General features: G+C 48.7%; 2 protein-coding genes across 7 annotated transcripts in view; one reads left to right on the forward strand and one right to left on the reverse strand.

Moving 5' to 3' along the window:
* The window catches only part of GGACT (gamma-glutamylamine cyclotransferase), a 46,446-nt gene extending 37,721 nt beyond the window's left edge, over positions 1-8,725 (forward strand). For 3 of the 4 annotated variants that reach the window (XM_082675558.1, XM_082675559.1, XM_082675561.1), the window contains one exon: positions 7,621-8,725. In XM_082675558.1, coding sequence (XP_082531684.1) covers positions 7,790-8,221 — 432 coding nt within the window. In that variant the 5' untranslated portion in view covers positions 7,621-7,789 and the 3' untranslated portion in view covers positions 8,222-8,725. Of the gene's footprint in view, positions 1-7,447; positions 7,471-7,572 lie in introns of those variants that run through there. The other variant, XM_082675560.1, reaches the window with a different exon arrangement.
* Positions 8,726-9,552: 827 nt separating this feature from the next.
* The window catches only part of PCCA (propionyl-CoA carboxylase subunit alpha), a 356,179-nt gene continuing 353,334 nt past the window's right edge, over positions 9,553-12,397 (reverse strand). The window contains exon 24 of one of the 3 annotated variants that reach the window (XM_082675555.1): positions 9,553-10,464. In XM_082675555.1, the coding sequence (XP_082531681.1) occupies positions 10,396-10,464 (69 nt within the window). In that variant the 3' untranslated portion in view covers positions 9,553-10,395. The remainder of the gene's footprint in view (positions 10,465-12,397) is intronic. The other 2 variants (XM_082675556.1, XM_082675557.1) reach the window with 2 other exon arrangements.

The following is a 12,397-nucleotide window of genomic DNA, read 5'->3' on the forward strand; positions in this document are numbered from 1 at the left end:
ACAGACCTACAACTAGTAAGAAGATTGACTCAGTAATCAAAAGTCTCTCCACAATGAAAATTCCAGAACCAGCTGGCTTCACTGGTGAAGTCTACCAAACATGTAAAGAGAATCAGCATGAGTTCTCCTCAAACTCTTCCCAAAAATTTAAAAGGAGGGAAACTTCCAAACTCATTCAATGAGGCCAGCACAACTCTGATAACCGAAGGCAGAAGAAGACACTATAAGAAAAGTACAGACTAATATCTCTGACAAAGATTGATGCAAAAATTCTAAACAAAATACTAGCAAAGAGAATTCAATAACACAAAAGGATTATATACCATGACCAAGGGGGATTTATTGGAATGCAAGGATGGTTCAACATATGAAAATCAGTCAATATAGTACACTACTACCTTTTTTTTTTGCAGTACACGGGCCTCTCACTGCTGTGGCCTCCTGCTGTGGAGCACAGGCTCCAGACGCATAGGCTCAGCAGCCATGGCTCACGGGCCCAGCCACTCCGCAGCATGTGGGATCCTCCCGGACCGGGGCATGAACCTGTGTCCCCTGCATCGGCGGGCGGACTCTCAACCACTGCGCCACCAGGGAAGCCCTATAGTACACTACTGTAACAGAATGAAGGAAAAAAAAACTATCATCTCAATTGGTACAGAAAATCATTTGACAAGATTCAACACCACTTCATGGTAAAACACTTAAACTAGGAATAGAAGGAAATTACCTCAGCCTAATAAAGGCTGTATATGACAAGCCCATAGCTAACATCACACTTAATGGTGAAAAAGCTTTATAGATAGGGATGTTTGCTTTTACCACTTTTATTCAATATAGTGATAAAAGTTATACGTGGACAATCAGGCAAGAAAAAGTAATAAAAGACATCCAAATTGGAAAGGAAGAAGAAGGATTCTGTCTGTCCACATGATCTTATGTAGAAAATCCTAACATTTCTACAAGAAAACTATTAAAACTAGTAAATGAATTCAGCAAAGTTGCAGGGTACAAAATCAGTGTACAAAAGTCAGTTTCATTTCAATACATTAATGATGAACAATCCAAAAAAAGTTTTTTAAACAATTCCACTTACAATAACATCAAAAAGAATAAAATACTTAGGAAACTTAACCAAGGAGATGAAAGACTTGTACACTGAAAACTACAAAACATTGTTGAAAGAAATTAAATAGAAAGACCTCTTCATGGATTGGAAGACTTAATATTGTTAAGATGTCAGTACCACCTAAACAGATTTAATGCTATTCTTGTCAAAATTCCCAATAGTGTTTCTTTCAGGAAAAAAAAACCCCCAAAAAAACCCATCCTGAAATTCATACGGAATTTCAAGGGACCCCAAGTGAGCAGAGCAATCTTGAGGAAAAAACAAAAAAACAATAAAGTTGGAGGTCTCATATGTCCTGATTTCAAAACATACTGCAAAGCTACAGCAATCAAAACAGCATGATACTGACATTAAGACAGATATGTAGATCAATTGAACACAATAGAGAATGCAGAAATAACCCAGAAATAAATCCTTAGATATATGGTCAAATGATTTTTGACAAAGGTGGAAAGACCAACAGGGAACAGATGGTCTTTTCAACAATTGGAAAACTAGATATTTATATGCAAAAGCATGAAGTTGGGTCCTTACTTTACACTGTATACAAAGATTAACTCAACATGGATAAAAGTGCTCAACGTAAGAGCTAAACTATAAAACTCTTAGGAGAAGACACAGGGCAAAAGCTTCATGACACTGGGCTTGGCAAGGGTTTCTTGGATATGACACCAGAATGACGCAATAAAAGCAAGAATTGGGTGACATCAAAATTTAAAACTTCTGTGCAGCAAAAAACACAATCAACAGAGTAAAAAGGTGACCTCAACCTATGAAATGGGAGAAAATATTTGCAAATCATATATCTAATAAGAGGTTAATATCCAGAAGATACAGAGAACTCCAGTAACTCAACAAAGAAAAGAAGTCTGATTAAAAAACAGGCACCAGGGCTTCCCTGGTGGTACAGTGGTTAAGAATCCTCCTCCCAATGCAGGGGACATGGGTTCTAGCCCTGGTCAGGGAACTAGATCCCACATGCATGCCACAACTAAGAGTTTGCATGCCACAGCTAAGGAGCCAGTGAGCTGCAACTGAAGGAGCCGGCGAGCCACAACTAAGGAGCCCTGCCTGCTGCAACTAAGACCCAGCGCAACCAAAATAAATAAAACAAAACAACAACAAAAGAAAAAACAGGCAAAGGACTTGAAGAGACATTTCTCCAAAGAAGATATGCAATGGCCCACATGAAAAGATGTTCAACATCACTAATCATTACAGAAATGCAAATTAAGACTCACGATGAAACAAAATGAAAAGACAGCCCACAGCATGGGAGAAAATATTTGCAAACGAAGTGACCAACAAGGGAATTAATCTCCAAAATATACAACAGCTCGGGCTTCCCTGGTGGCGCAGTGGTTGAGGGTCCGCCTGCCGATGCAGGGGACACAGGTTCGTGCCCCGGTCCGGGAGGATCCCACATGCCGTGGAGCGGCTGTGCCCGTGGGCCATGGCCGCTGGGCCTGCGCGTCTGGAGCCTGTTGCTCCGCAGCAGGAGAGGCCACGGCAGTGAGGGGCCCGCGTACCGCAAAAAAACAAAACAACAACAACAAAATACAACAGCTCATGCAGCTCAATATCAAAAAAACAAACAACCCGATCAAAAAATGGGCAGAAGACCTAAATAGACACTCAAAAGGAGACATACACGTGGCCAAAAAGCACATGAAACGATGCCCAACGTCGGTAATCACAGAAATGCAAATCAAAACTACAATGAGGTATCACCTCACACAGGTCAGAATGGCCATCATCAAAAAGTCTGCAAATAATAAATGCTGGAGAGGGTGTGGAGAAAAGGGAACCCCCCTTACACTGCTGGCAGGAATGTAAATTGGTAGAACCACTATGGAGAACAGTATGGAGGTTCCTTAAAAGCTAAAAATAGAACTACTATATGATCCAGCAATCCCACTCCTGGGCATATATCCAAAGAAAACCATAATTCGAAAAGATACATGCACCCCAGTCTTCACTGCAGCACTATTTACAATAGCCAAGACATGAAAGCAACCTAAATGTCCATCGACAGATGAATGGATAAAAAAGATGTAGTATGTATATACAATGGAATATTACTCAGCCATAGAAAAGAACGAAATAATGCCATTTGCAGCAACATGGATGGACCAAGAGATGATCATACTAAGTGAAGTAAATCAGAAAGAGAAAGACATATATAATATCACTCATGTGGACTCTCATTTAAAAAAATGATACAAATGAACTTATTTACAAAACAGAAAAACACTCACAGATTTCAAAAACATTATGGTTACCAAAGGGGAAACGGGGGGGGGGATAAATTAGGAGTTTGGGATTAACGTACACACACTACTATACATAAAATAGATAACCAACAAGGACCTACTGTATAGCACAGGGAACTCCTCAATATTCTCTAATAACCAATATGGGTAAAGAATCTGAAAAAGAATGAATATATGAATATGTATAACTGAATCACTTTGCTGTACACCTGAAACTAACACAACATTGTAAATCAACTATACTCCAATAAAAAAATTTAAAAAAACCCACAGTGAAATACCACCCCACACCCTTTAGGATGGCCACTATAAAAAAAGAGAGAGAGAAGGGAGGAAGGGAGGAAATAAGTACCAGTGGGGATGTGGAGAAATTGGAACCCTTGTGCACTGTAGGTGGGAGTGTAAACTGGCCGTCACCAGCCTCTCTGGTCCCCAGAGTTGCTACATAACTGGCTTTCTCTTGGCGACACACTCCCGTCTCCGGTACCCTAGTGAACTCTTCTCACCACCCGTCTAAGCAAGCAGCTCCTGAGGCACTGCTGCTTCCTGTCCCACGTCGAGCCTCCAGAAGAACACAGTGGCCGAGCCGGGGCCCCGTGAGGGAAGGCCCGGTGGTGCAGTGGTGCGAGGAACAGGCTCCTTTATCCCCGCTCTGTCCCTAAAGGCCACTCCCCGTGACCCATGAAGACAACAGATGGGAGAGGGCAACGAGATTCTGGAAGATAGATAGAGAGATGAGTGCTGGCTGACTCAGCAGCCTCGAGACACCGGAAACCTAAATCCCTGCTGGGAAGCCCGCCAGCAGCGCCCGGGACGCCAGGGAAGCTCCCACTGCTGCCCTGTAGTCGTGTGAGGGCGGGGTGAGGGGTGGAAAAGGAGGAGGGGGCCGTTTGAGCGGGAAGCAGAGACCCCGACCGTCCCTCTGCCCAGCAGGGCAAGGGTGGGTTACTGTCGGGAGAAGCTTAGCGGGAAGTCTGGTGTCGGGAGGACCAGGCCCAGCCAAGGGTGCAGGCGAGGGGCACCCTAAAGAAAGACGGGGAGGGAAAGGAGTCCACATTCCTGTGGATTCCATTATCCAGCCCTCACGCCAGGCCGGCCAGTCGACAGGCTCCCCCTCACACACAGCTTCCTGCATGGTGTCCCACTTTCCACGTGAAAGGCCAGCCAAGGATACTGAGATGCTTGAAGAAAACCTCTTAAAGAAACATAAAACAAGGAGAAGAGAGGAATTTAGGAGAAGTAGAGGCAATACTGGGAAAGATAAACTTAAAACCCCTCCAAATTCATGATGAGGAGAGATGGGATTATGCTGAGAAAGAACTGGATGCTGACGAAATGAGGGAACAGGAAAAAGATCTTGGAAATAAATATGGTGGCAAAAATATTTTTCAAAATAATAGAAGTGCTGGAAGATAATAGACTACAAAAAGAAAAATGGGAGATTAATCCAGGATATGCAACATCTGAGTTCTGGAGACCCAGAAAGAGAACAGGAAGGAAGGAGAGGGAAGAAAATTCCTAGGACCCAAGATAATGAGTCTTCAGATGGAAGTTTCTGGCACAATGAATGAAAAAATCCCACATGGAGACTCCTTATTATAGAACCTCACAATCCAAGGGCGAAAAGAAGCCCCTAGGAGCCTCCAGAGAAGAACCTGAGTCCCGTACAAGTGGTTGTGGGTCCCAATGGTCCTGGATGTCTCAGCATGAACGGGAGCATCAGAAGACAAGGAAGAAACGACTTCAAAATTCTGGAAGAAAGCAGTGAGAAATCTCACCTAGTTACACTGTTAAGTGAGGTTGGGAAAGAACAAGCTTCAGTAAAATGAGGGAGTCAACCAAGAAGGGGCCGTGGGACGCAGGGACAGGGCTCTGGGAGAAGCGTGGGATGCACTGCAGACCAGGCTGGAGCAGGGAGGCCGCCGGGAGCCACAGCTCCCGGGAGGAATGGAAGCCACGGGGGGTCAGGGCTGAAAGGGTTCCTCAGGTGCCTTCAGAAAACATGAGGCCGGAGGCTGTCAGAGGAACTGGAGCAAAGCGCAAAAAAGGAAAAAAGGCCGAAGTAATTTTCAATTCCAAAAAAAACAAGAAGTCCAAGAAAGGAAATTAATCATAGTACACTATGTGCCTTATCTGAGAACAGTGTCTACATAGTCTTAATGCTGAACTGAATATGGATTTGACCAAAAATTGTGATGTGAGCCTATTGGAGGAATGTGGGGCGAGAGGCAGGCGCCAGGCTCTATAGCAGGAACGTCTGACGCAGCCTTACCGAGTGGGCGGGACCGGCCCCGGGTGTCAACTCCTGCACCACCACAGCAGTCCTCCAGGCAGGTGGCTGTCTGCCTCCTCTGACAGTCCAGGAAGCCGGGGCACAGAGAGGTTAAGTTGTTTGCCTAAAGTCACACAGCTAATAAGTGGCAGAGCCAGGATTTCAACCCAGGGAAGTTGGTTCTAAAGTCTGTGCTTTAAACCACTGTGCTCATCTGCTTTGGGTAGGAAGGCAGACAATTTAAAACATCGGGAAGCAGCGGTATAACCAACAACGTGGAGACAAATACCAAATGCAACAACAGTTCAGGGGCTTAAACAGGTCTCTTCAAGGGAGTGGGAATGGGCAGGGATTTTAGTTTCCTTGTGAAGTTATTTGACTTTATCTTACGGACACGTGTTGCTTTAAAATCTAATCAAAGGGCGGGGACACGAGAGCACCAGCGATCAGGAGTGACGAGCAATGTGATACCTCCAGTGTCAACTGGTCTGGCCCCGGCCCAGCTGTGTGGCCTCAGTCCTCACCAACCCGAGACTCGGCCTTGAGGGACTGGGCTGTTTCGCTGAGCTCTCAACTCTTCACGTTCTGGTAGCGAACAAGGCAAGCAGTGGTTTAGAGAACATGCGCCACGAAGAGAGCCAACCAGGGTGACGGAGGGCTGTGGTGGGTGCCGCTCAGGGAGGGTGTCACCTGGAAAGGGAGGCAAGGGCTTACGGCCACAGGCCCCAACAGGCTGAGCCCTGGAGAGTGTGCGGCCAGGCCCCTGGGGGCTGCACGGGGACAGGCCGGAGGGACCAGGCAGCGGGCCCACCAGGGTTCTGGGGGACGGTCCCGGCGAGGGTGGGAGCCGTGCATCCCACTTTGACCTGGAGTTGTTACTGCCAGAACATGCTGGAAGGCGGATGCAAGTGTGGGAGAGGGAAGGCGGGGCTGGCTGGGCTCCCGCCCGCCCTAGGCCCCCCGCTCCATCTCTCCATCCTCCCAGGCACGCCCTCCCGCAGCAGCAGTGGGCCTGCCGCCTCCTCGGCCCCTGCACCTCCGAGTCCAGGCTCTCCTCATTCACAGCTTGACTTGCATACCTGGGCAGCCGCCGCTTAAGCCTCACCACTCCGATCTGCCCTTCCTCTGCTGTCAGTCACTACAACGAGAGCTCCCATCCCGTCTCTGTCCTGCTGAAGGCTGGCGGCTGAGACCGAGGCGGCAGAGAGGAAGGGTCGGCCCGAGTGGGCAGCTGTGATGGCCTGTGGGCACCACCCATCCTCCCTGGACGCCCTGAGGAGGTGGGGCGAGGCCCAGACCCCCAGACCAGCCCGTGTTTGCTGGGAAGAAAGTCGAGTCCTGTGAGTTAAGTGTGACTTCTCCAAGGGCCACTTGGCCATGTGACTGGCGGCAGAGCCCGCTTGGCACACCGGGGCCATGTCCCTCGGTGTCTGAAGGGCTGGGGGCAAGCGGGGCAGCTAGATGCCAGGCTTGGAAGAGGGGCCCAGGCTTGGAAGAGGGGCCCATACATTTAACTTTTCGTTTCCATTTTTGTTTGAGTCACTTTTACACAAATCACTTTGGTCGGTTATGTAATAATCTGTGGCCCAGACCCAGGAAGGGGGGTAAATATTTACCTTCTCTCTCACTGGAGACATGGTCGGTTGCTGGGCTGAGTCACAGGGAGGCGGTGTCACCCTCTAGGACCTTGAAGAAGGAAGGAACACAGAAAGGTGCAGCTAACGTTTTGCTGCGTCTTGCCAGGGCCAGAATGTAAATTTACTGCTGAAACCGGAATTCTCTTTGGTAGCCGATGGCAGGTGATTATTCATGTATATAAATACACGCGTGTGTGTGTGTATATATATGTTTCTATTTGCTTATCGTTATTTTTACTTTTCTGTAATATTTACTGTTTAAAGTCCTCTTAAAGAGACTGAAAACTGCTCTACAAAACCGCACTTCTGCAGGGCTTGCCGCCACGACGGGCTGCCTCATCTGACACGAGTCGCTCTTCCTGGAACCCTGCCTGGGAAGGGTGTCGTCTGGTCGGGAGTGGAGGCCCGGGGCGAGGCCACCCGTTTCCCCGCCGCGTGGGACCTGTGCGTCCGTCCTCGCTCGCTCGCAGCTCCCGGCTGCATGGCCCACGTGTTCGTGTACGGGACCCTGAAGACGGGCCAGCCCAACCACCGGGTCCTGCTGGAGAGCGCCCACGGTCGCGCGGCCTTCCGGGGCTGGGGTCGCACGGTCGAGCCGTACCCGCTGGTGATCGCGGGGCAGCGCAACATCCCGTGGCTGCTGAACCTGCCGGGCCAGGGGCGCCGAGTGGCTGGGGAGGTCTACGCCGTGGACGAGCAGATGCTGCGCTTTCTGGACGAGTTCGAAGGCTGCCCGGACATGTACCAGCGCACCCGGGTGACAGTCGCTGTTGAGGGGGCGGGCGGGACCCTACAGTGCTTCGTGTACAGCACGGCCACCTACCCGCCCGAGTGGGTCCACCTCCCGTACCACGACGATTACGACTCACAGGGGGAGCACGGGCTTCGCTATAGTCCGCGGGAAAGCAGATGAGAAGTGCGAGGGGAACGGCCGCCCGAGGACCGAGAGCCTGGTGGTTGGAAGATGGCCTCACTGGTCCGCACTCACTGAATGCAAAAGCCCGAGAACACCCTTTGAAACAAACATTTATAAATCTCTATGGGGGGTGGGGGGGTGGGGCAGCCGATTTCCCAAATAATTTTGACATGACTAATAACAAGATTGTTTCCTGAAATCTGTCTTGCTGATGCTGCTTTATTGCTTGCTGCTTAAAGAGCATCATGGGCTTGAACGTACTGGATGAGAAAAACTCAGAATTTTAATTCCCCTAAATGACATTTTGAAAACTCATGTTATGCTTTTATTATGTTGGTGTTTTTTCCTTTGCTTTGCTTTAGTTTGAAGATAACATTTAAAATGAATATAAAGACTTTGTGTGGCAGCTAGATTTTAACAGCCCTGCTCTATCAGTTCTGTCTGACCTGTAGCACTGAGAAATTTTTTTAAAGTTGATTTTAGACGTCTCAATGTAATAAAAGAACCTCAAGAAAAACACGCTGTATTTTAGAGTACTTCTGAATATATATAACATCATTCTTCATAATTTTCAGACCAGGCTTATTACAGAGATTATTAAAGATCATTTAAGGTTAAACTAGATGTTTTGGGAAATCAAATATAAAAAGCATTGGTGCTATTGTTGGCCCTCTTTTTAAGTCTCCTTATTTGGTAGAAGGTTCTTTTCATTCTCATCTAGCAAAATAGCAAGCGCCCACTTGCTGGCAGAGCAGCTGAACAGCCCAGTTTCAGACGGAAGCTCACGGGAGCGCAGGGCAAGGCGCGGTCCCTGCCCCCACAAGTGAGCAGCGTTTGGGGGCGGGCCTTTTGGAGAAGAACCAACACATTAGTAATTTGTTTTTCAGGCCTGACAGAAAGCTTCGCTTCCAAATACAAACAGCACCTAAAATAATTTTAGCAAGGCACGAAGTACCAATTACTACCCACCTCCATCTGATAATCTGTCAGGGTTAGAGTCAAATCAGCGTAGGACTCTGCCTCTACTTCCTTACCAGCAAAGTACGAAATGTATTCTGCGAATTTCAGAGCCAGGTGAAAACGCAGCGGCTGGTTCCGAGTTAAGCTCGTTCTCCACTGGGAGAGCTCACTCGCTCTTCAACTTAACGGTAGACTGTGATCTGTAACTGCATCTGCCACAAAAGCATGACCGTGATTTTTAGCCCTTTTTTCTTAATTGGAAACTTGCTTCACAAAAACACAGAAAGGCGAGTATGGGTGTCAGCTGATGAGTTGTGGCAGCCCCGCCCACCACCACTGGGCCAGGGGAGCCCCGAGTGGTACCCGCACCGGTGCCCTGGGACGGGGAAGGGGGTCGCCCCTGGGGACTGGGGGTCCACACTCACCGTTAGAGCCACACAGGAGGGATTTCCAGGACCATCATCTGCGCTGTCTGGGCTTCGGGAGGTTATGAACGACCAGAAGCAGGAGTTAGGTCCTCAAGCAGGATGAAGCAGGTAATCAGGTTACAAAGTGGCAAATGCTAACAACGAAACTGAGGGCCAAGAACTGGGATTTATATAAATTTTTAAAAAGGATCCTGATGAAACACTAGTATTTAAAGTCTACTGGCACAGCCCATAGCCTCTTATGTATATTGTCTTCATTCAAAAAAAGGGCAAACTAATATTTAGACAAATGTTCAGTTTTATTGATTTAATTTTGACACTAGGAAATCTCACAGCAGAAGTATAAATCTTTTTTTTTTGTTTTTTTTTGCGGTATGCGGGCCTCTCACTGTTGTGGCCTCTCCCGCTGCGGAGCACAGGCTCCGGACGCGCAGGCTCAGTGGCCATGGCTCACGGGTCCAGACGCTCCGCGGCATGTGGGACCTTCCCAGACTGGGGCACGAACCTGCGTCCCCTGCATCGGCAGGCAGACTCTCAACCACTGCGCTGCCAGGGAAGCCCAGAAGTACAAATCTTATGTACAAGTATTTATATATCAGTAAAAATTTCCATTGGTGATTTTTTGGCAGAATGTTGGTCTTGACTATATGTGGAATAAATATGACCATGTAAAATCTGCTACACAGGGGTGTTCCTGCAAAACGCTTGAATAAATTGAGTGTGAAATAACAATAATACGAATGGCTAATTAAATCGGGTGATGACTGAAAGGCTATAAATACTTCATTCCAGTTCCACTAGCAGATCTCCTTCTCCAACTGTGTCTCCAGCTTTACAATGCACCGATTTCACCTTGAATTAAAAAAAAAGGGGGGGAGGAGGGTAAGAATTATTAACTAGACCAGGAGGAAGCAATCTCGTCATCCATTTCTGGACATGAAGGGAGAGCCTGGCGGGCTTTGGAGCAGACAGAACATTCGGAGGTAGGGCGTCCATCATAGGGGACCTCGAGCACAGGGACGTCCTCGCTGCCGCCGTGGGCTGTGAGTCGCCACCTTCCCCTCCTTATCTTTGTCGGTCCTAAAAGCTGCTGGTCGCAGGGCATCTGTGCTGTCCTTTGCACAGGGTGCCCTCGGGGGTCTCAGCTGGCAGTGATTATGCTGGATGAGTCTCCACACCCGGGAGAGTTAATGGTGTACTTAGTGTTAAACAGACAAACCCATTCGCAATTATACAGGAGTCAAAACAGGTACTAATTAACAGGAGAAATTCCCTAGCCTGACCAGAAGCCTCCTTCTGAAGGGAAATTAAATTCCTCAGAGAACGAGCGCTGCTCTTGGCGGCGCGACGTGGGGCAGGCACTGGGCTCCCGTGACGCTGCCTCCGTGCCCTTTCACTCCACTGATTTCTCCCGATTTTAGTCAACTTTTGCTTTCCCAAATTTGTGTTCACTTTTAAAACTAGAGACAGTCATTTGACTTGGAAGTTCTTGCTGGGGCATGAAGATGAATGATGATGGGTTGGAAGTTAACTGGCCGTCTGGGCAAGTGGCAAACAGGAAAAGTGGAGAGACGTGGGGTTGGGTGCCCTGGCCTGTGTCCCCACGTCTCTGCCATGAGCCAGCAGCAGCGAGAAGAGCCTTCTCCCCTCGAGTTCCAGCCCGGGGTCTCTCGGGACCAAGAGAAGCTGTGCAGTGACACTTGAAAGGCCTCGTTCCACAGGAGCTATTTGCACTGAAGTGGCCGCTTTTTATGATCTGAAGCCGCCGGTGTTTTTACAGGATGTATTTGTCATGATGCTGCAATTCCAGAGTGGAGGACCTGCTTCCACTGTGAACAGGCCCCCGGGAGGAGAACTGGCCTCTCAAAGCAAAAACTGCCAGCCCCAGGCTCAGGGGCCCGGTCCTCCCTGCCCTGTGGGGCAGAGCCAACGTGCAAGTTCACCCAGAGCCCATCACCACCCTGACAGCACCAGGGCCTCCCCAGGAGACCCAGGCCCCGAGGACATAGACCACGCAGACGGGGAGGGAGCTAAGGCCATGTTCACTTTGGCGTCAGTGCCTCAGTCCAGCACACGGGCCGCTGGTGCATCTGACGTATATTCTGGGCCCCCAAACGAGGCCAAGTGCTCGTCACAGAGGGGAAAGCTCATGACAGTAATGCAGCGTAAATGCTGACTAACCCCAAGGGACAAACAGAACAATTTTTACAAGAGCAGAAACCAACACTTGTTCATTTCTTAAAGGGTCATCAGGTATGAAAAGCAGGATTCCCCCGAAGCTGCAGAGCATGCCAATCTCCTCTCCCAAACCCCGAGGAGACTGGGTGCAGCCATCTGATGCCCCTCCATCCTGGTCACACGCTGGGCCTCTGCCCTCCTGGCTGGGGCTGGACTGGGGCGTCCCCCTCGGCCTGTTCTCTGAACATCGGTTTCATTTCCTTTGGGGCAGGCAACTGGAGGCTGTGCCTCTCTGATGCAGACTTCACTGGCAGCTGACAGTACCTTCTGCCAGGACACCCACTGTCCCCAAGGCTCAATCGCGCCTTCCAGGCATGGCCACAGTGCAGGACACAGCCAACCTACACTGCTGTCCCCACCCCACCTGACCTGCCCTGTCTCTCCTCGCTCCACTGTGTGGTACTTTCAAACCAAACCATCCTTCAGAAAAGGATCGTTCTGCTACAAGTGGTGCCTTTCTAGTCGCAGGAAGAATAATGAAGTTATTGCTTAAAAAGACTTTTCTATTTTCTTCAATGAGAAAATTCATTTAAGAAGTTTTACTCTT

The sequence above is a fragment of the Grampus griseus genome (genome assembly GCF_964374135.1).
Source record: "Grampus griseus genome assembly, chromosome: 18".
Taxonomy (NCBI): domain Eukaryota; kingdom Metazoa; phylum Chordata; class Mammalia; order Artiodactyla; family Delphinidae; genus Grampus; species Grampus griseus.